Source organism: Triticum aestivum, chromosome 7A, assembly GCF_018294505.1.
Source record: "Triticum aestivum cultivar Chinese Spring chromosome 7A, IWGSC CS RefSeq v2.1, whole genome shotgun sequence".
NCBI classification, from domain to species: domain Eukaryota; kingdom Viridiplantae; phylum Streptophyta; class Magnoliopsida; order Poales; family Poaceae; genus Triticum; species Triticum aestivum.
The window spans coordinates 719,464,384-719,484,764 of record NC_057812.1 but is presented as its reverse complement, the minus strand read 5'-3'; the positions used below and the strand labels follow the sequence as shown (position 1 = coordinate 719,484,764).

The 20,381-nt window shown below is 45.3% G+C and overlaps 2 protein-coding genes across 2 annotated transcripts; both read right to left on the bottom strand.

Annotated features, from left to right (window-relative positions):
* Positions 1 to 5,819: 5,819 nt before the first annotated feature.
* On the bottom strand, positions 5,820 to 7,646 carry LOC123149678 (GDSL esterase/lipase At3g09930-like). The gene is made up of 5 exons (XM_044569385.1): positions 7,592 to 7,646; positions 7,206 to 7,466; positions 6,748 to 7,028; positions 6,346 to 6,631; positions 5,820 to 6,220 (listed from the first exon to the last, which is right to left on the bottom strand). The coding sequence occupies exons 1-5, from the start codon at positions 7,644 to 7,646 to the stop codon at positions 5,976 to 5,978; spliced, it is 1,128 nt and encodes a 375-aa protein (XP_044425320.1). The 3' UTR covers positions 5,820 to 5,975.
* Positions 7,647 to 7,931: 285 nt separating this feature from the next.
* LOC123149679 (protein MEMO1) lies at positions 7,932 to 14,575 on the bottom strand. Its single transcript, XM_044569386.1, has 8 exons — positions 14,349 to 14,575; positions 13,427 to 13,511; positions 13,277 to 13,345; positions 12,461 to 12,573; positions 10,990 to 11,101; positions 10,750 to 10,893; positions 8,364 to 8,538; positions 7,932 to 8,271 (listed from the first exon to the last, which is right to left on the bottom strand). Exons 1-8 carry the CDS (start codon positions 14,398 to 14,400, stop codon positions 8,125 to 8,127), a joined length of 897 nt encoding a protein of 298 aa, XP_044425321.1. The 5' UTR covers positions 14,401 to 14,575; the 3' UTR covers positions 7,932 to 8,124.
* Between the last annotated feature and the right edge of the window lie 5,806 nt (positions 14,576 to 20,381).

Here is a 20,381-nt window from a genome sequence, read left to right as displayed (position 1 = left end):
CAGATGAACTCGCTGCCGCAGGAAAGCCCCTCGAGGAGGATGACATCGTCTCGCATATCCTCGAGGGCCTCATGCATGAACCCGACTACAACGGGTTCATCACCTCCATCTCCACGCGCGCTGCCACCGATCGGCCGATCGGTCTCAGCGAGCTTTTCTCCCTGCTGCTCTCTGCGGAGGCCCGGATCACTGCCCAGCATGACGCCTTCTCCGCTCACCACTCCGCCAACCTTGCTGCGAAGGGTGGTCGTGGCGGCTACGGCGGCGGACGCGGTGGTTAGAGTGGTGGACGCGGTGGCTACGGCGACCGCGGCAGTGGCTACGGCGATCGCGCCAACTACTCCGACAACAACCATGGTGGTGGCGGTGGTGCGCCGCGCCAGCAAAACGGTGATCGCGGTGACCGTGAACGCTGTCAAATCTGCAAGGAGGAAGGCCACGGTGCGTGGCGCTGCAGGAAGAGGTACGATAAAGGCTTCAACAACAATGTACGGAACCCTGCAGGCAGCGGTGGTGGCGGACGCGGTGGTGGTGGGCGCGGTGACGGTGGCGGTAGTGGTGGCAACTCACACTCCGCCAACTTTGCCCACTCCTACGGTGTGGATACCAATTGGTATCTCGACACTGGAGCCACAGATCACGTCACCGGCGAGTTGGAGAAGCTAGCTGTCCGCGATCGCTACACCGGCACCGACCAAATTCACACGGCAAGTGGGCAAGGTATGGACATAGAGCATATTGGTCATTCAGTATTATCTACTCCCTCTGGTTCCTTGCATCTCAACAACATTCTTCATGCTCCTAGTGCCGACCAAAGCCTTCTTTCTGCCTATAATCTTATGCGAGATAATGATGTGTTCATTGAGCTTCATCCTGAATTCTTTCTTGTTAAGGATCAGGCTACCCGGAGAACAATTCTGCAAAACAAGAGTAGATGGGGCTTGTTCCCCGTGACCGGACGACAGAGTGCACCCCCACGCCAAGTTCTTGCTGCCATCAAGCCTTCCACCTCTCGGTGGCACAAGCGCCTAGGGCACCCTGCCCTTCCGGTAGTTCAAACGATTTTACGTGATTTCAATCTCCCTGTTTCAAATAAACAAGACCACCTTCTGGTGTGTGATGCATGTCAAATGGCCAAAAGCCATCAGTTACCTTACTCTCGTTCAACTAGTGAATCCACAGCTCCTTTAGGGCTGATTTTTTCAGATGTTTGGGGTCCTGGACCCGTCTCTATAGGAAGACAGAAATACTATGTCAGTTTTATTGATGATTTTAGCAAGTTTAGTTGGATATATTTGCTCAAAAATAAATCTGATGTCTTTGAGAAATTTCCTCTTTTCCAAGCTCATGTTGAACGTCTCTTTGATCGTAAAATCATTGCCATGCAAACCGATTGGGGTGGGGAGTACCAACGGTTAAGCTCATTTTTTGAACGCATTGGCATCACACATCACGTTTCTTGTCCACATGCTCATCAGCAAAACGGCTCCGCAGAAAGAAAACATAGGCACATTGTAGAAGTTGGTCTCTCTCTACTCGCTCATGCTTTTATGCCTCTTAAATTTTGGGACGAGGCGTTCCTCACTGCGGTCTATCTTATTAACCGTATTCCCAGCAGAGTTATCAAGAACCAAACACCATTAGAGCGACTCTTTGGCACCAAGCCCAACTATTCTTTTCTCCGCATCTTTGGGTGTGCTGTCTGGCCAAACTTGCGCCCTTTTAACAAGCACAAGCTTGAATTTAGGTCCAAGCAATGCGTTTTTCTAGGGTACAATACTCTTCACAAAGGTTACAAATGTCTTGATATCTCTTCTGGCCGTGTGTATGTGTCACGTGACGTCATTTTTGACGAGCAAGTCTTTCCCTTTGCAAGTCTCCACTCAAATGCCGGTGCTCAACTTCACAAAGAGTTTCTCCTCCTACCCTCTCACCTCTTGCCATCTCCTTCTTTCGCTCAAGGGGGAGCTGATTTTACTGCTGCTAATATGTCCTTGTCTAACTCCCATGATCCAGCTGAAAGTGTGCAGGAAACAGGACAGCCAAACATTAAAAACTTTGGCGAAAATTCTCATAATTTTATGCAGCACCCTGAGGAGTCTGGTTCGGCCACACAAGATCCGGCGGCCTCGGGATCCGCGCCAGCAGCTGCGCCAGGCGAATCCTCGCCGGGATCTGCGTCCGCAGCAGCGGCAGGCGGATCCTCACCGGGATCTGCGCCAACAGCCAGGCGGCCAGGCGGGCGCCCAGTCCCGCTCTCCTCTGGTGGGCTAGGCGCACCAGGCGGATCCTCGCCGGGCTCCGCGCCAACTGACAGGCTGCCAGGCGGGCGCCCTGTCCCGCTCTCCTCTGGTGGGCCCGCCAGGCGCACCACCACGCTGTCCCCGGCTGGGGGCGGCCCACCTGACCCTGATGAGACGCGGCGCATGGATCCTGGCGCGGATCGATCTTCCTCGAGGGACGTGGCCGCTCCAGAACTGCCACTTGGCAGTTCGCCATCGGCTGCCGCACCGGATCAGTCTGGGTCGCTGCAAGAGGGTGGTTCGGGATTTTCTGCATCAGACTTTGCGGTCTCCTCCATGCAAAATCGCCTCCAATTCCAGCAAGCTCAACCCGCCTCGCCGCCTCCTGCTCGATCACATACCCGGTCACAGAGTGGCATTGCCAAGCCCAAGGTATATAAAGATGGTTGTGTTCGGTGGGGCTCTTTTTCTGCCACAGGTGAACCCAAGAATCTGCATGATGCTCTTGCTGACTCCAAGTGGAGACAGGCTATGGATGAAGAATTTTTGGCACTCATAGAGAACAAGACGTGGCACTTGGTTCCACCAGTCAGAGGGAGAAATGTGATCGACTGCAAGTGGGTGTACAAGGTAAAATGCAAGTCTGATGGCACTATTGACAGGTGCAAGGCACGTCTTGTGCCAAAGGGCTTTAAGCAAAGGTACGGAATTGATTATGATTCTCTCAGTTGCAATATCGCCTGTACTATTCATTTGATTCTCTCAGTTGTGCCAAACGGAATTGTGCCAAACGGCTTTAAGAAAAGGTAAAAGCTGCTACTATTCATTTGATTCTCTCAGTTGCAATATCTAGAAACTGGTGCATGCGACAACTAGATGTAAAGAACGCGTTTTTGCATGGTGTTCTGAAAGAAGAGGTGTTTATGAGGCAGCCTCCTGAGTATGAAAATTCAGCTTTACCACGCAGTGTCTGCAAGCTTGACAAAGCAATCTATGGTTTGAAACAAGCACCCAGAGCCTGGTACTATCGCCTGTACTCCAAGTTACAGTCCCTTGGCTTTGCTGCTTTCAAGGGAGATACCTCACTGTTTTTTTATCATCGGCATGGAGTGACCATTTTTATGCTTATTTATGTTGATGATATTATTGTCACAAGCTCCTCCGTTAGGGCAATTGATGCTCTTCTTCAGGATCTACGTATGGACTTTGCTCTCAAGGATTTGGGTAATCTTCATTTTTTTTCTTGGCATCGAGGTGAAGCATGTGGCTCGTGGAATCGTTCTGTCCCAAGAAAAATATGTACAAGATATCCTTGAGCACGTTGGCATGAAAAGTTGCAAACCTTCTTCAACTCCCTTGTCTACTTCAGAGAAGCTGTCTCTCTATGATGGAGAGGCACTTGGAGCTGAGGACTCCACCAGGTACAGAAGTGTGGTGGGAGCTTTGCAATATTTGACTTTAACCAGGCCAGATATATGTTTTTCAGTCAACAAAGTTTGCCAGTTTCTCCATGCACCCACTAGTACTCATTGGACAACAGTCAAAAGAATTCTTCGGTACCTTCAGGCAACCAAGAGTCATGGTCTCAAACTTGCCAAGTCTGACTCCACACTTGTTAGTGCCTTTTCAGATGCAGACTGGGCAGGTTTTCTTGATTATCGGCGGTCCACTGGAGGTTTTGCAGTGTTCTTTGGTGGCAATCTGATTTCTTGGAGTGCACGTAAGCAAGCCACAGTGTCCAGATCAAGCACAAAAGCTGAGTACAAGGCCTTAGCAAATGCCACTGCTGAGATTATTTGGGTTCAAAATATGCTGACAGAGTTGGGGATTCGCCATTTGTCTGCCGCTTCACTATGGTGTGACAATCTTGGAGCTACTTAACTCTCTGCCAATCCTGTCTTTCATGCTAGAACAAAGCACATTGAGATTGATTATCACTTTGTTAGTGAAAGAGTTGCTAACAAGCTTTTGAATATTCAGTTTGTTCCTACTGGTGATCAAGTAGCAGATGGCTTCACTAAGCCACTATCATTGCGGCAGCTGGAGGTCTTTCGACGCAATCTCAACTTAGATAGTTGTGATTGAGGGGGAGTGTTAAACATCATTGTACTTGTTGTATGCCTTGCCACAGTATGTTATGAACCGTGCCGGCTAGATATGTGGCGTGTGTGTTGTAGTTAGGATAGGTTAGGTTGTTGTGATTAGATCTTGATGGTTAGCTTAACTTGGAGATCAATCCACAACTAACCTATCCCTAACCTCATTGTAATCTTTGCCACGCCGCCCATCTGGCCTATATTAACACGCATCGCGTCCCTGCTCTGGCAGGCGCTTCCAGCCTCACGTTTCACACACAGCTGCTTGAATTGCGCCTTCCAAATTGATGAAGAAACGATGGCTGTGCTAGCTCTTAAATCAGAGCAAGGAGGGGTGCTATGCCTTAAGGTTACACCACACCATCGAGCAGGGAGAGGTGATTCATTGTAGATGCGACCTCATCCCGCCTGCCGTCAACTTCACACACCAAGCAAGATATGATACGATGGATCAGGATGTGTTTCTCCCGAAACGAGACGGGTCCTCCTGTCCTTGTTGGCAGCCACGGCACAAGAAAGCATGACATGTTCAAATTAAATGTTGACACAGCTTCTCATGAGTTGAGCGAAGAAGTACCTATGCAACAGCGGCACTCCATCCAGATGAAGAAGGGGCAATTGTTAGCACCTTGCTCTAAATTAATTGCATTGACATGGCTACTGGGATCTGAAATGTCGAGTTTGGCGCGGATCATGAGTTACCTAACCTTTTGTTTAGCTAATAAAATTCTTGCAGTTGGGCCGACGAACCCCATAATCTCAGAATGTCCTTCCCTAAAAGAACATGAACCTAATCCCATAACCCTAGCGCCTGAGCAATGGCTATCCAGGTGAGCATTTTTACTTTACAATTTACTGCCGACTGAGAAGAGTAGTAGAGGTCAGATCCGACCATTGATGTTTCAGGCTGGTATAGCCTATTAATATCCGGCCCCTTTTGCTTTGCGTAATGGGATTGTCCTTTGACACCCATGGGCCATCTAGTCTCGGGGTTGCTATGTTTTTTTTTTGAATATCAGTACAGACACAGCGCTCATATACACGCGCATACACTCACCCCTATGAACACACACACGCAGACCCTACGCCTATGAGCGCCTCCGAAAGACTGAGCCGGCATATCATCTAAAGATTTACGAAGTCACCGTAGGCGTCTCGTCGTCGACGGGAACGTCTGCTCCCATTGAATGCGCATCGCTGGAAATCCTGAAATAAATCCAGGAATAAATGCGAGCACCAGGATTTGAACCCTGGCGGGCTGAGGATACCACAGTCCCTCTAACCATCCAACCACAGGTTGGTTCACGGGGTTGCTATGTTCTGGACATAGTGCCAGCGCACTCGTCCAAGTAGTGATGTTCCTTTCTTCTCATTTCATGTAACTACCCACGAGCTCAAGTACATGCATGCACACTAGATTCACCACACACATGACCAACTTTCTAACAGGAGTAAACCATTAGCCGGTTCATGTTTCATACATAAAGAGTACTTGTAGTAAACTAAAAGTTAGGCAGTGAAAGAAAAACTCGCAAGCTTCTTCCCAAATACTCATACTATATGTGTAGAGCTAACCTATAAGAAATTGCACCAACTAGCTAGCAATTAATCTAGAAAGTCTTCAAACTACAAGGCATCATGGAACATAGGCCCGATCTAGGAACTCCTTCAAAGGTTGTTCTAGCGCCTTCATCACGGCTTTCCACCCAGCATGTGTCGGATGCACCTCGTCCCAGTAGAAGAGCTGGTCTGGATTTTCGCATAATTCGTAGAGGGGCTCCCCCGTATCGTCCTGCTGTCCACAGAAGCCTGTATCATAGAAACCCTCGCAACATGGGGCCAGGTTGTTGTTGAACTTGTTGGACTGATCCGACCCTTCACCTGCATGCACATGAAAATTGTATGTATGTATAAATAGTCCCAACACGTGTTGAATCAAAGCTCTCATACACTAGAAACCAGATTTAGTTTACAACGTTCACGCATGGATATATGCCACTACTTACCTGGGGCATGATTGATGATGTCGGTGAAGGCAGTGTAGAGGTCCAGCATGTAGGCGTTATTCGCGTTATTCTTTTTGCCCATCAACTGCTTTAGATTTTTGTTATGCACGGACGCGGCGTAGTTGGCGAGAAGGTCACATGTGGTGTAGTTGTTTGTACTAGTCCTCATAGGCGTGCAACCAATGGGATGCATGTTGTTGACTAGCACCTTTCTCACACCAAGCTTTTGCAGCTGCACGACGTTCTTGACAATCTCTGCCGTCACGTTCCCAATGTAAGTGTCGATCTGCATGCATGCGAGAAAAGTTAAATTGGTAAGGTGGCGATCGATAATATTAATTGATGGGTGGTTTATTAGTGTTTATTTTGTACGTGTGATGAGTCTAGCTACTAGCTACTTACGTCGTCAAAGCTACTCAAGAAGGAGTTCTTGACGTCGGCGCCGCTCATGTAATCATTGCCAGAGATGGCGACAAGCGCGACGGAGTGGCGAAGCTGGTCTTTCGAGATGATTCCGCTGTTGATGAGCCTCGTGAAAGACTTAACCTGTGCGGCAAGAGTTGGCACCTTCTTCTGGAACACGCCGGCGCCATCAGAGGCGAAGGTCATGCCGGTTGGATCAACAGATTGATCTAGCGTGCGCATGTACGCCGGAGGGGCTGCATTGAGACCCAAGATCCTTGCTGCAAGTTCCACGCGATAGATATGCTCTATTAGTTTTAGATTTAGACGTGCTTAGAAGTAGGATTATACATGTGATAATCTAAAACAAATTCTACCTAGCTTGCTAAGTACTTCCTCTGTAAAGAAATATAAGAGCATTTATTAGATCACTAATGCTAGAATAATAAATAAATTACCGATAAAGTCGGACTGAATCCGGTAGTTGGAGAAGCGGCCGGTTGGAACGGCGGCGGCGGAGCCACGAGAGTTGATATAAGAGCCGTAGGGGTAGCTCCACTGACGCGAGAGATCAGACTGGGGCTCACCACCCGGCAGCTTGGGGAGGTTGCCGTTGTCGGCAAAGTCGTCGCCGAAGACGAACATGCTGGTCCACTGCTGGTTCTTTGATGACTCCTTGGCCTTGACGGAGGGTGTGCCTCGACCCTCCACGCGAGCGGCTGTCAATGTAGAGTAGATCGATCATGTGTGTCAGCACGTGCGTGCGTACGTGCATGTAGAAGAGAAGAAGGTTTGGCAAACGAATATGGAAAAGAAACAAGGAGGTAGTGGATAGTATATATACCATCGAAGAGAAGCACGACGAGGAGAAGGCACACAACGACCGGACGAAGCTTCATGGTTGCGTTGCTACGCCCCGGCCGGCAGGCGGCGTAGGAGGCGAGTTGGCGTGCCCGTGCGTACGTGTGGAAGGAGCGATAGCTATGGGAGGCACCACTCCTGCAATGGCCAGCACCACTCCTGCAGAGGCAAGACGCGAGACACTACAAGGATTGACCGTTGTTGCTGCAAGCAGGATGCACGATGCTGCTGCAACAGTTTTGACCATCAAACATTTTCAGAATTTTGTAGAACCTTTATCATGGTTTTGAACGTTTTCTTTTTGCTGGAGCTTACTAGGAAGATACACACAAGAACATCCAGAAATATATTGTTCTCTTGTTTCACAGAATCCTGGTGCCGCCAGAGCAGCTACTATGGGACTTCAACCAGAGCCTGCTATTATTACAAAGTTCGACAGAAAGCTCCGGTGATTGCAAGCCAACAGCCATGCTACAGCACGTTACACCAGGGTGTACCCAGCAAACCACGTTTTGCTCAATCTTTACCTTCTTCTCCAGGACTGTCCACCTTGGCCGCAGCAGATGCGTAGCTGACACTGCTGTCCCTCGTGCTCTTGCACTGGCTCGACTGCTCATAGCGAACAAACCCGACCTTAATCTTCGTCGAGCAGTGTTTCAACATCTAACACAATAGAATGTGCACAAAGTGGATTAAGTAAATCTTAAAAGGGAAGGATATATATTAGTTAGATCATCAATTAATTGCGCACTTACATGAAGAAGGACGCTGATGGGATGGCGTCCACATATGGTGTTCTCGTACTCCTCGAGATACTGTTTGAACGCGTCGGGGTCACCAGTCTCTATGATCTCCATGCCCAAGCGGTCCAACGCCTCGATTGATTTGTGAATGGCACCATGCTTCTTGTCATAGTATGTATAACTAAACCTGTTGTGGCAATGAGACGAGATGGACACAATCATTTACATACCTGATGCCCAAGCGACAGCAGCAAACATAACTGAAAGAGTATAGAATTTAGTGAATGTGGGGTATATAATACCCTGGTGCACTAGGTGACATATCAAGTGCACTCACCCTTCAAATCAAATCATACACCTTTCGGCCTTTCCTAATCCAGGCTCTCGGAACATATTTCTATGCTCTAGAACGAGGTACATAATTTCTGTACAAAGTATGCAAAATCCACCATCATCTAAAAGTCCGAACAAATGGATTCTGTCTTCGCCTTCCTGCACCATCCAACCCATGTCAGCCTGCTCCATATGCAGGCGAGCCAGCCTTATAAGAATTTTCCGTGATGCCTAACTACTCAAGCCTTCTACTCCACTCAACCTTGGCAGATTAAGGCCATGTGATAATTGAGAAAGCAATGGAGATCGACATAGACAATGAAAGGAGGTCAATATTGTCGACAGCAGAAGTCAGGCAACACAAGCAGAAGGGAACGGTCAGCACGATCAGGCCACAGCGGACCCTAGAGAATTTATGCGGAGAAAGGGAGAAAATGAAGAGATAGAACAGGAGACTAACCAAAGCCTTTAGAACCTTCAATTTCAGTAAATGATGTGGCCATTTGGACAGAAGTGGCGTGCATAGCTATCCCCTGAAGATAGATCTACTATTTGGATTTTGGGACGTAGGGGCTTATCACAAGAGGAGATAGCAAGTGATAGTTATGTTTTCATAAAATGGTTTTGAATGGTGGGTGGATCAACCAGCCGGCCCTGAGATCTTCAAAGCTCATGATTGGTTCAATACATGACCATTTTACCATAACCAAAGCATGATTGGTCCTGGTACATTGCCAGAGCATTTATGTGAAACAAGAGAAAGTGATCGATAGACAAGATTATACACCTGTAAGCGCAACTGCGCAAGCATTGCAACAACATGAATACTAGTATACAATAAGATTTTACTCGGTCAGTGAGGGGCTTAAATGATAGGCCTGAATGTATGTGGATAATGTGACCAAATCCTTCACTATCAAGAAAATTCTGTCTCCTGACATGGATTCAAATTCATCTTGAACATACTCAATGTTGTATCTGAATTTGCACTTATAACATATAAATTGATCCCTCTCTAGACCATTTGCAGTTAAACTAAACATGATATGTTAAACAGTCAGGATGTCAGACACATGTTGAATCTAGTAAGAGTTGATATGCAGAACAGGGTTAATGGCTATTCTTGTATTAGGGCATCCTTTACTATGTAGAATAGTACCTTTCAGCAAATACATCAGATCAGAAGACTCAAATCATAAATTGTGGCACACTTGAGGCTGTGCAGTTTTTTCTCTCTCTGGAGAACTATTGAGTCGTCGACTTTGCGTTAAAATAAGTTCATTGTTCACGTGTCTTGACCTAGATTCAGTAACAAATTTCAAGCCAAACCTTCCACACAAACTATTCTGCATTTCTATATGGGAAGAGCTTTTTGGTTCGCTAAATACGCCAAATACTATTTTTTAGTTACTTTTGCTGAAGAACATATGACCAAAGATCAATGGTGCTTTCCTCCAAAACTCTGGTAGATGAGACTGGGGGCAACTGGCCAGGACAGCAGTGGAGATCATGTATCTGCTACAGCTGGACCTATTGATCATGTCTCATACGCCATACAGCTAGCTGGGCAGCAGGAAGTGGGGAGTGCAATATTTGCCACAGATTACCTAAACCAGAAGCAAGAGCTCAGGTCGCACAAATATGAACATTCCAAACTGGGAACACTCTGTTTCGACGGGCAAAGTTTCTATTATCTACTTCCTTTATTGAGTAATGTTTCATCCATGGGATTGTAATAAACCGGCCCATGCTTCAGCGACAACAGACAATTAATGTCGGAGCTATCCTGGATGACAATATCTTATGGGCAGAGGACTATCGAATGATGTGCTCGTTTGGTAGCCGGCAATATAGCCGTGCTTTAAAGAAATACATGTGCTTCATTAAAAAAAGGTAACACGGGAAGGTTATGGAAATTTGCTTAAGCTGCAGATTATGTGGTTAGCATGTGCCTTGTATTAGGTTCACTTATTCTATACCGACGAGGTATGTGCAGTAATGACACACTTGACATCTCGTTGCAAAATAAACAAAAATCACAATAATCAGACATTAAATCACTTACCGAGATCCCCAGTGGCAAAAGTCTGAGGAGACAGAAAAAAAGTTCTTTGGATCATCCACATATTTTGCAAGCAACTGCCCATACATGGCTTCATTTTGGGAGTTGACAGCACCAACAAGGATAGGTACAACTTTTACATTATGTCTGCCAGGTCATGAAAAAGAATTATGAGTGTAGGATCCATATTTTATTCAAAAAGAAATACAAGATGGATACAAGCTTTAACAACAAAGTAATTACCCCTGAAATACTTTAGAAAGGTAAGGCAAATGCATTTCCATGCTATGTTCAGCCTCATCGACATTAAGGTCCATAAATTCAAATTTTCCGGTAGCTTTGAGTTCCTCGATAACTGGAAAAACAGTAATGTAAGAATGTATGTCTAAAGTTCACAAAGAGCTAAGCAAGGCAGAATGATCTCATTGAAAAGGAGATCTCATAGTGTGTTATTAAGATCTACCAACAGGTAGAGATGTCAGATAGCTCATGGTCGACATGCAACTCTAGAGTCTAGACTGAGAATCCAAAGAGATAAAATTGAAAAATAGAAATAAAACAGATTTTGGGTGCATTCATGGAAAACAAGGAAATTATTTGAGTACCCTCTAATTTCTTTGTTTTTCAGAATATTTATGATTTTTCTTTTTCGTAAATTCTTGACGTTTTTCCCATCCATAACATTCTCATTTTTCGTAACTTATTAATAATATTTTTCATGATTTATCATTTTTTCTGTTATTTTTCCTGATTTTTCTTTGCTTGTAATTTTTCTTTCAAAAAGAATTGTTTGCTGTGCCACCAAATGTGTGGAACGACTACCATGTCATCCATCAAACCGCTTCTGGTCGAGAAAGGGACCAAAATTACCTTGTTTAAAAAGTTGAGGGATTGTGTAATCCTGTTGTCTAGTACTATTTAAGTCGAGGACTAAACTTGTTTTGGGGGATAGTGGATGGATAAAAAATGTACATCTCAGTAAAATAAATGAGATTGAACTTACAAACAGGTCACACAAGAAGCGAACCAGACTTCTTTCTTTTTGCGTGAAGAGATGTAGGCAAGATCCCTATTGCGTCATTATAATTTTTTAAATAGGATGGTATGTACAATGAAGGTGAACAGTGGAGGGAGCGGAAGGGGGATAAGATTGCAAAGTGTTCAGCCACTGCTGCATGCCTTCTTTCAAGGTAGGTTTAGCCGTATATAAAGTGTATGAAAAGTATTTTCTGAACATCCTCAAGCAATGAAATACAAACATTGTGTGACTATTAAGGTAACAAATCTAACAAAAAGCAGGGAACAAGTGTATGATATGTGGGGCCGACTTGTTTTCTTTTATTTGACGAAATTTTCAGGGGGGGTGGGGGGGAGGGGGGGGGAGGGGGGGGAGAGAGTTGATGGCCCAGATAAAACCAGTGAGAAGGGCAGGCAGCAATTCAACCTGTCAGCTCTTCCCACTGATTTTACTAATGAGGTAGATTCAGGCTGGCATACACGTCGCGACACATCAGCTCGATACCACCCCTGATTGGATCGAGGTTGAAGTTTGGACGGTTACAACAAATTGAAGTTCAAATCCAGATTAGAAAGTGAGCTTTTGACCAAGTTTAGGGTTGAAAAGTGGACTTTTCCAGATTAGAAATTCACATGGAAAGGTTGATATGAATATTAAAGAAATAACTTAGGCATCTTAATTTTGCAAGCATGATACCTTCCAGGTCTACTGGTAAATCCCCAATCGGGGTGCTATAAACAGTAGCTCTTGACAGAGCACATTTTGGAGTATAGTAGTGATGAGATGGGCCGAGCAGAAACACCCGAGAACTGATTCACATGAAGAAAATTAGGAATTAGATACTGAACAGGATTAAGGAAAAAATGTGAGGAAAGAAGCCAGTTATAACAATGGAACTAGAAGATTGTCCTTTGTAGCATGTAGGGTGGGAATAACGAATATTAAGGGTACACGTTTGGCAGAACAAAAGTAGCTTACCAGTGATGTGGTTAGCATCAGTTTAGATTTATAGTTGGACCCATGCTTTTAAATTATGCACAATGTACAGCGTAAAAATCTGATGAATTAATTAGTTTAACTTATTAGTTTGTGTTACTTTATCAGGTAAGGTATGATATCTTTTGTAAATATGTTATGTCGACTTACTTTTCTAGTGACCTTTTATAATTCTAAAGAGTTCATTATAATGTTTCTAGCTTAGAATTGTTAGAAAGCAAAAAAAAAAAACACTTTTATGGATTTTTTTTAGTTTACTATTGAGAAGTATACTATGCATTATATTTGGTTATAATGGACAAAAGTGCATCATAGTATACAGTTTACATATAGTTCTTATGCCTGCATATAATGGTGCTTTCTACTACTTATCTAGCCATGTCAAACCAACAAACAAGCTAACAAGTAAATATCATACAGTAGTATATAGCAATATTAGTACTGTAAACATTCAGAGAGAAAAGTATTTGTTTGTTTTTAGCAAAGGAAACAACAGCCCGAAATTGCTTAACTCACATGTTAGTTGGATCAATGTTGCCAAAAGCATAAGCTGCACATCGCCCTGAGTACGAATAGCCAGCATGGCTGCAAGGAAAGTAAAGCTTATTGGTATTACAGAACAGTCGTGAACAGAATTCCACCTCCATACAATAAACATCAACTTACGGTGCAATTACGGCCCTAACATCAGGTGACTTCGTGAGAGCAGCTGCCGAAAGCCAACCATCAAGTTCCTCTTCCAGCTTGCTGGCTAATTGTGAACATGGAGCAGTACATGATTTAGCCATTTAGGATATAACAACTAGAAAGAAGAGGAATTAATGGTCATATACATCTTGCCAAGAGTAGGTGCATATTACGGATATCTTGTTGAAAATGGTTGGAAGTAAATCTAAAGTTTGGAAGCTGATGATTCAACTCAAAACAAAGTAAATGTTTCTGAATTACCGGCAAAACGTCACGCCTTACTACAACAAAACGCAAACTGTTCCAGCTGAATCAAATATGTCAAGTATGTCCACATTTGGACAGAATCAACACGACGAAGCCAGCGGTGTCCTAAAAGATGTCATGGCAGTACAGTTTGAATATGCAGCACACACAAAATTCACACTCAGCAGATTGTTCTTCAGATCCAACCACCTACAGAGCACACTGCAGCTGGCTCCTATGTTTGCAGTTGGATTCTGCAAACTACACAGTCCACCTGAACCCCGTGAATCTGATCAGAAACAACTGCATTTACGGCAGAATCTGCCACTCTGCTGCGCCATCTTGGTACCAAGGATGGAGAAACCATGAACGCTACAGGTAATGAAGTCAACAGCGCACACTTTCCCCACCTTAACAGGGCGCACGGATCCAATCCAATCCATAAACGCTACTCTAGTATGAAATTCTGCCGACACCGATAAGCCCCACCAAACCCCCCTAATCTGGCCGAGAAATCAGATCAAGCGCACAGAAAAGATTCCACCTTTCTCTCTCTCTCTCTCGTTCTCCCCCGGAAGAGAGGGGCGGGCGGAATCCAGCAGACTGAAAAAAGGGTAGGGGGATCAGGGTGGGAGCTGGAGGATGGAGGGGGTACCGTTGTTGGTGTACCAGGAGCCGGCATGCGAAGCCCTTCTCACGCGCTCCATCGTCGTGCGGGACGGAAGGAAGGAAGGGGATTCGATTGCGGTGGCTCTGCTCCTCGTCTGGGATGGTACTAGAGGAATTCCGGTACTAGACCTCTTTTTTTTTAGCCAAATACTAGACCTCTTTCGTGTCCGGTGCAGGTATACCTGGCCAAACGAGCCGGGCCGGCACGTAATCGTGCCTGGCCCGGCACGGCCCGCCAGGGCACGATTACTATAGGGACGTGTCGTGCCGGCCCGTGTGCTGCGCCCCCAGGCCCAGGCACGGCCTAGTTAGTAAACGGGCCGGCACGTTGGCCCGTTTAGCATGGTGGGCTGCACATTTTCAGCCTGTTATTTGACGCACTGAGCTTTTTTAGCCTATTTTTACATGTTGGACCATATATAGGTATATAAAAAATAAAAAAACGTAATCGGGCCGTGCCGTGCCGGCCCGCGTTCCCAGCCTCCAGGCCCAGGCATGGCCCAGGGCGTGACGTGTGCCGGGCCTGGCCCGTTTAGCCCGTGTCGTGCCTGGCCCAAGGCGAGCCGTGCCGGCGTGCTCACGGGCCGGCCCGAAAAAAACGGCTCATTTGGCCAGCTATAGGTGCAGGGGTTTGCTGTCCAAATTGGGCCCGTGTACTCCAATTTTTAGGTGAATTTGGGCTTTTTAGAGCATCTCTAGCGGACCCCGCATCCCACAGACCCGTAAAACACGTTTGCAGTTCGCGAAAAAAGGCTTTGCGGGTCGGCACGGACTGCCACAAAGGCAGACCCCCAAACGGACCCGTATAAAAGGATATTCGCGGATCGGCTTTTTGCGGGATCTGTTTGGGAACGCCGCGTCAACCTGCAAATCGAAGACGCCCAATTCTTGAATTTGACATCGGTTCCGACAAATAAGTTCAAATTCGAACAACATAACACAGTTTACGCGCAAATAAAAGCTTTAGTTTAGTAGGACAAACGCAAAAGTGTTGGCCACGTCCGGCATCATCTTGGTCGATATCCACTCCGCGCCATCGAGTCCATCTTGAAGTTCATCGCCACCACCGAATCCACCTCCGGCGCTTGTTCCAACTCCCGCACCGAAATCATCGACATTGGCACCATATGGAGCAGAGAAAACATCTCCGACACTGACATTGTAACACGCACTAGCCTATGGAACCATTCTCCTCTTCAAGATTTCTCTCGTTGCCATATCATGTCATTCTTTGGTGAGGTCGTCTATGTCATTGTGGCTCATTGTCATGATCTTGTTCTCTTCGGCGAGCAACTTGGACATGGCTTTGTTTTCAGCGGCACGTGCTCTTCTCTCCTCAATGGCCGCTTTGCACAGCCCCTCTTTCTTGAGCAATTGCCACTTTTCTTGCTTCTCCCTTGCCTTCTTCTTGACCAATTCTTTCTTGATCTTCAACGACTTCAACAACATTAACTCATTTGATTGCATCATGGCATCAATCTTCTCCCTCAAGCTCGATGCTTCATGCTCTCTCTTCATCTTCTCCTTAGTCTTCTTGTCGCCATCGGGCTTGTTCAAATTTCTTGGGCCATCATCATCCTCTTCTTCATCCATGTTTGTAAGTGAACCTCTCTTCGGTGGGGATTCTTTTTCGATCAACTTCCACTTCTCGCACTCTTTGAGCAAGTCCCAACAATGCTCTAGTTTGAAGAATTTGCCTTCCGAAGCTTCCAATTCTTTGTATCTATGTTGGGCAATTCTGTCCTACATAATTTGAACAAAGTGAAATGATGCAATATGATGTGCACAACTTGAACAAGGGCAAAACAAACTCACATAGTCGGATTCCACGGTTCCACTTGGAGGTGCATTGCGTACTTGCTCCAAGCAAGCTTCCCAATGGATGCACATAGGCTTGATCACGTCCCAACGCCCTTGAAGCGACCGAAATGTGCGTGGAGTCCTATTGGGATACTTTGCCATCATGCGGAAGTATTGATCTTCGATCCTTTGCCAATACCTCTTGGCGGTTTGAGAAGTACCCGTGCATGCATCAAGAGACACCGCACTCCATGCCCTGATCAGGATTTGATCTTCCAAGATCGTGTAGTTCTTCGGTCTCTGGCTTTTCCCAGTTTTTGTTTGCGATTGCTCATACGCTACCTCATCGATCTCCTCCACTTCTTCCTCACCACCATGATCATCCACGCTGCCCTCCGTTTCATTGTAGTCGAATGCGGCGAACGGGGCTTAATCGATGTCAACAGCGTTGGTGTCCAACAAGTTCACGAACTCGACAGTTGCATGTTCGAACCATCGCTATAGTGAACGACAACAAGTCACGAGCTATCGCAAATGGCCAAAAGCAAAGAAAATTGCCATGACCAAAGACGCATACCTTCCGGCATTTCGTCAAACACCTCGCTTGCGGTGGGAGCAGCACCGTTGAGCGGCATCGCCGGGGAACCTCTTCCGGGGCAGAGTGAGTGGATGAAGGAGACGACTTCTTTGTAGCCGGAATCCTCTTCCTCTTTATGCCGGTGGCCTTGGCGACCTTCTCCGCCGTTGGCCGGGATCGCGAAGCGGCGTTGGCACCCGGAACGCGGGCCTTCGCGGCGGGGGCAGCCGGATTCCCGCCCTCCACGACCACGTTTCCCTGCCGCTTGCGGGCAGGCGCGACGGTACCTTGGGCGACAGCGGGGCCAACATGGCCGGCGACGAGATCCGCCAGAGGGGATTGAGCGGGCGCGACCTCGACGGTGACAGGGGACAGTAGGGAGTCATCCATGGCGGCGAAGGAGGCCGGGAAAGATGCACCGGAGCGTGAGGTGGCAGGCCAATGGTGGCGGAGGGTGGGGGAGCGGGAACGGCCGTGCGGAAATGTCCCTCCCGCCAAATCTCGCTGCGGATAGGGGCTGAGCTCGGGTCGTCCTCTTAGCCCGTGAATCTAGAGGTCAGGGGAGATCTTTTGCCGCGCCCCGCAAAAACTTTTACGGGTCGGCCGCGAATGCGGTGTCTGATCGAGCAGGTTTTCCCGCCCCGCCCCACATTTTGGCGGTTATTTTGCGGGTCGGGGCGGGATGCGAGGTCTGCTAGAGATGCTCTTACGGGTCAGAATTGCTGTAGACGATCATAGGAGTTTTCCTTTTTTCGTAGATCTGATTATTCAAAAAGTTTTATCTTTTAAACCGTACGCTCAAATATCGAACCGTTTTCATCGTTGGATTCGTCGCATCGAGATCTTCAAAACTAGGCCTCATGTTGATAGGTTTTGATAAACTTTTCTTTCATAAATAAACCAGACGAAAAAATCAAACCGAGAGCACTTTTTTCCCTTTCCGAAAGAGGCACGACTGTGCCTCTTGCGGAACCAAAACTGGCCTCCACGAGAAGTAAATGTATGCTTCTCATGGAAGGAGAAAAGAAAAAAGATGTGTTTTTTCGTTTTTGAGAAGCACAACTGTCCCTCTCGTGAAAGCAAATCCGTGCCTCTCACAGAAGGAAAAAAACTTGTTTTTCCATTTTTGAGAGACATGATTGTGCCTCTCATGGAAGCAAAAGAATGTATTCTTTCATTTTCGAGAGACACGAGGAAGCAAATCCATGCCTCTCACGGAAGGAAAAAATAAAACACGTTTTTTCGTCTATTTTTTTATTTTGAATTATTTTTGTCCAAAACCTAAGAGAAACAGATGAGAAACGAGAAAGCCAAAAAACCAAAAAAATCATCTAAAAGCTGAAAACGCGTGCGGAAAAAACAGAGGAAGCATCTAGAGCACGACACGTGGTGGCGGCTGAGAGCACGCCACTCTCAGCCCATGCCAGGTGACCCTTGCGAGGGCTTCCGAAGGAGTACTACTTCATTAGTTGCTCTCCTAGACTTCAGGGATTACTTGGGGTGGTCTCAGAGCGCTCTAAGTGATGCGTACAACCGTTGCCACATGTTGCGTGTTGGGCCCTCCCGCTGGATTTAAAAAAAAAACAAATTTATGTATGTGTTTTTGTTTTTTAGGTGTTCTTTTAGGGGGGGGGGGGGGGGTTGCATTTCTGTAAGATTTGCAGAAGAAAGTGTGACACATTTTGTTTGCGCGTCTTTTTATGCTTCCACGAGAAGCAGAAATCTGTTGCCGCAAAAAATAAAGTTGTGCTTCTCGAAAAATAAAAATATGAGTTTTCACAATAAGCACAGGTTTACTTCCAGGGAAGGATAGTTGTGTGTCTCAGGAAGGAGAGTTTTTGTGCATCTATGCTTCTCGTGAAGCCACAAATTACTTCCGCGAGAGGCATAGCTATGCATCTCGGGAAAGGAAAAAATATGCTTCCACGAAAATCACATATTTGCTTCTAGTGAGGACATAGATTTGCTTACGCGAGAGAGACACAACTATGCTTCTCATAAGAGGGGGGGGGGGGATCTGTACTTTCATGAGAAGCGCAATTTGCTTCTCATAGAGGCATAAATTTGCTTTCATGGGAGGCACAAATGTCCTTCTCAAAAATCGGAAAAATATGTGCTTCCACCAGAAACACATATTTGTTCTCGTGAAGGCCCAAATTATCCACCACGAGAGGCACGGTTGTGTTTCTCGGAAAGGAAAAAAGTATATGAGATTTCATGAGGAGCACGTATCTGCTTCTTATGGAGGCACGGATTTGATTCCGCTCTGCTTCTTAGGAAACAAAAATGTGCTTCTCAAAAAGAGATAAAATAAATAAAAACTCACAATCATGCTTCAGAGTCTTTCTTTTCCTTTTTTCTGTCATTTTTTCCATTTTTTTAAAAAAATTATCAATTTTTTGTTATTTTGTTTTTTCCCTTGTTTTTCCGGTTTCTATTTTTCGTGGAGAAAAACTTCATCAAAAACCTATTAACATAGGATCTAGTTTTAATAATTTTGACGCGGGAAATTCAACGGTGAAAATGATTCGAGATTTAGATGCATGGTTTAAGAGATAATGTGTTTTAAATAAAAAAAATCTATGAAAAAAAAAGAAACTCTCATGTTGCAACAAGTGACACATAGGCAGTGTATCACTTGTTAGCCACTGAGAAGGTGAGAGTGACCCTTACAAGAGATAACCCTTAACTTTCCCGAAAAAAAGAGGTAACCATCAACTAGTGATTTCGGACTCCTTCGCTGAGCAGGGCTATGTCTCGCCCCTAACAATTCCTAATAAGAATCGCCTATGGGTGAATGACGCAGGACGACCTGTTAGCAGTGTCGTTCTATGCCTTCGCGTATGGTCCTTGCATTAGATCGTTCCAGTATGGTTTCCCCTTTTTAGTTTTTTTCTATGGTTTTATTTGCTTTTTGTGGATTTTTGTGGTTTCCTTCAGTTTTCTCTTTTGTTCTTTATATTTTCTGTTTTATTTGTTTTTGAAGGGTTTAACTTTTTTTCTTATTTATACATTGGTTTTCTCAGCTTCTTCCTTGGGTCTTTTTGGTTTTTTTGGTTTTTTTATTTTTTGGGTTTTTTGATTTTTTATACATGAAAGCATTTTTGTGCAAATACATGTTAACATTTTTACAAAAAACATTTAATATATTTTTCTGATAAGTTTTAATTATTTATCAAATGCATATTGAAACCTTTTTCAAATGACGGAAAACAATTTTTGAACTATGCAAACATTTTTAGAGATTGTACAATTGTTTTCTGAAAATGTCAGAAACACATTTGTAAATCTTGTGAAGATTTTTTTGGAAGTGTGATGTACATTTTTTAATGTACTCAACATTTTTTGGATTACATGAGCAATTTTTCCCATTCTGTAAACATGTTTTTTCTAGAAAATATAATGTATTTTTTAAAAAAAATTGCCAAAAACATTTTTCATACACATGATTAACATTTTTACTCTTTTCAGTTATGTCATACTTTTTTTTATACATCAAACATTTTTCATACACATGATTAACATTTTTCATACACATGATTGACATCTTTCATACACATGATTAGCATGACACGGCAAGTGGTTACTCGGCCCATTTCGAGCTCCCTTGTCCCCATCGCATGCTAACTTGGATTGGCCCAA

Excerpts from the sequence above, each read along its gene's own strand:
- LOC123149678 (XM_044569385.1), bottom strand. The coding sequence starts at position 7,646 with ATGAAGCTTCGTCCGGTCGTTGTGTGCCTTCTCCTCGTCGTGCTTCTC. Across the intron at positions 7,467-7,591 it reads CGTCGTGCTTCTCTTCGATG|CCGCTCGCGTGGAGGGTCGA; the intron begins GTATATATACTA and ends CTACATTGACAG. Across the intron at positions 7,029-7,205 it reads GATTCAGTCCGACTTTATCG|CAAGGATCTTGGGTCTCAAT; the intron begins GTAATTTATTTA and ends TGGAACTTGCAG.
- LOC123149679 (XM_044569386.1), bottom strand. The coding sequence starts at position 14,400 with ATGGAGCGCGTGAGAAGGGCTTCGCATGCCGGCTCCTGGTACACCAAC. Across the intron at positions 13,346-13,426 it reads GTTAGGGCCGTAATTGCACC|CCATGCTGGCTATTCGTACT; the intron begins GTAAGTTGATGT and ends CTTTCCTTGCAG. Across the intron at positions 10,894-10,989 it reads CTTTCTAAAGTATTTCAGGG|ACATAATGTAAAAGTTGTAC; the intron begins GTAATTACTTTG and ends ATGACCTGGCAG.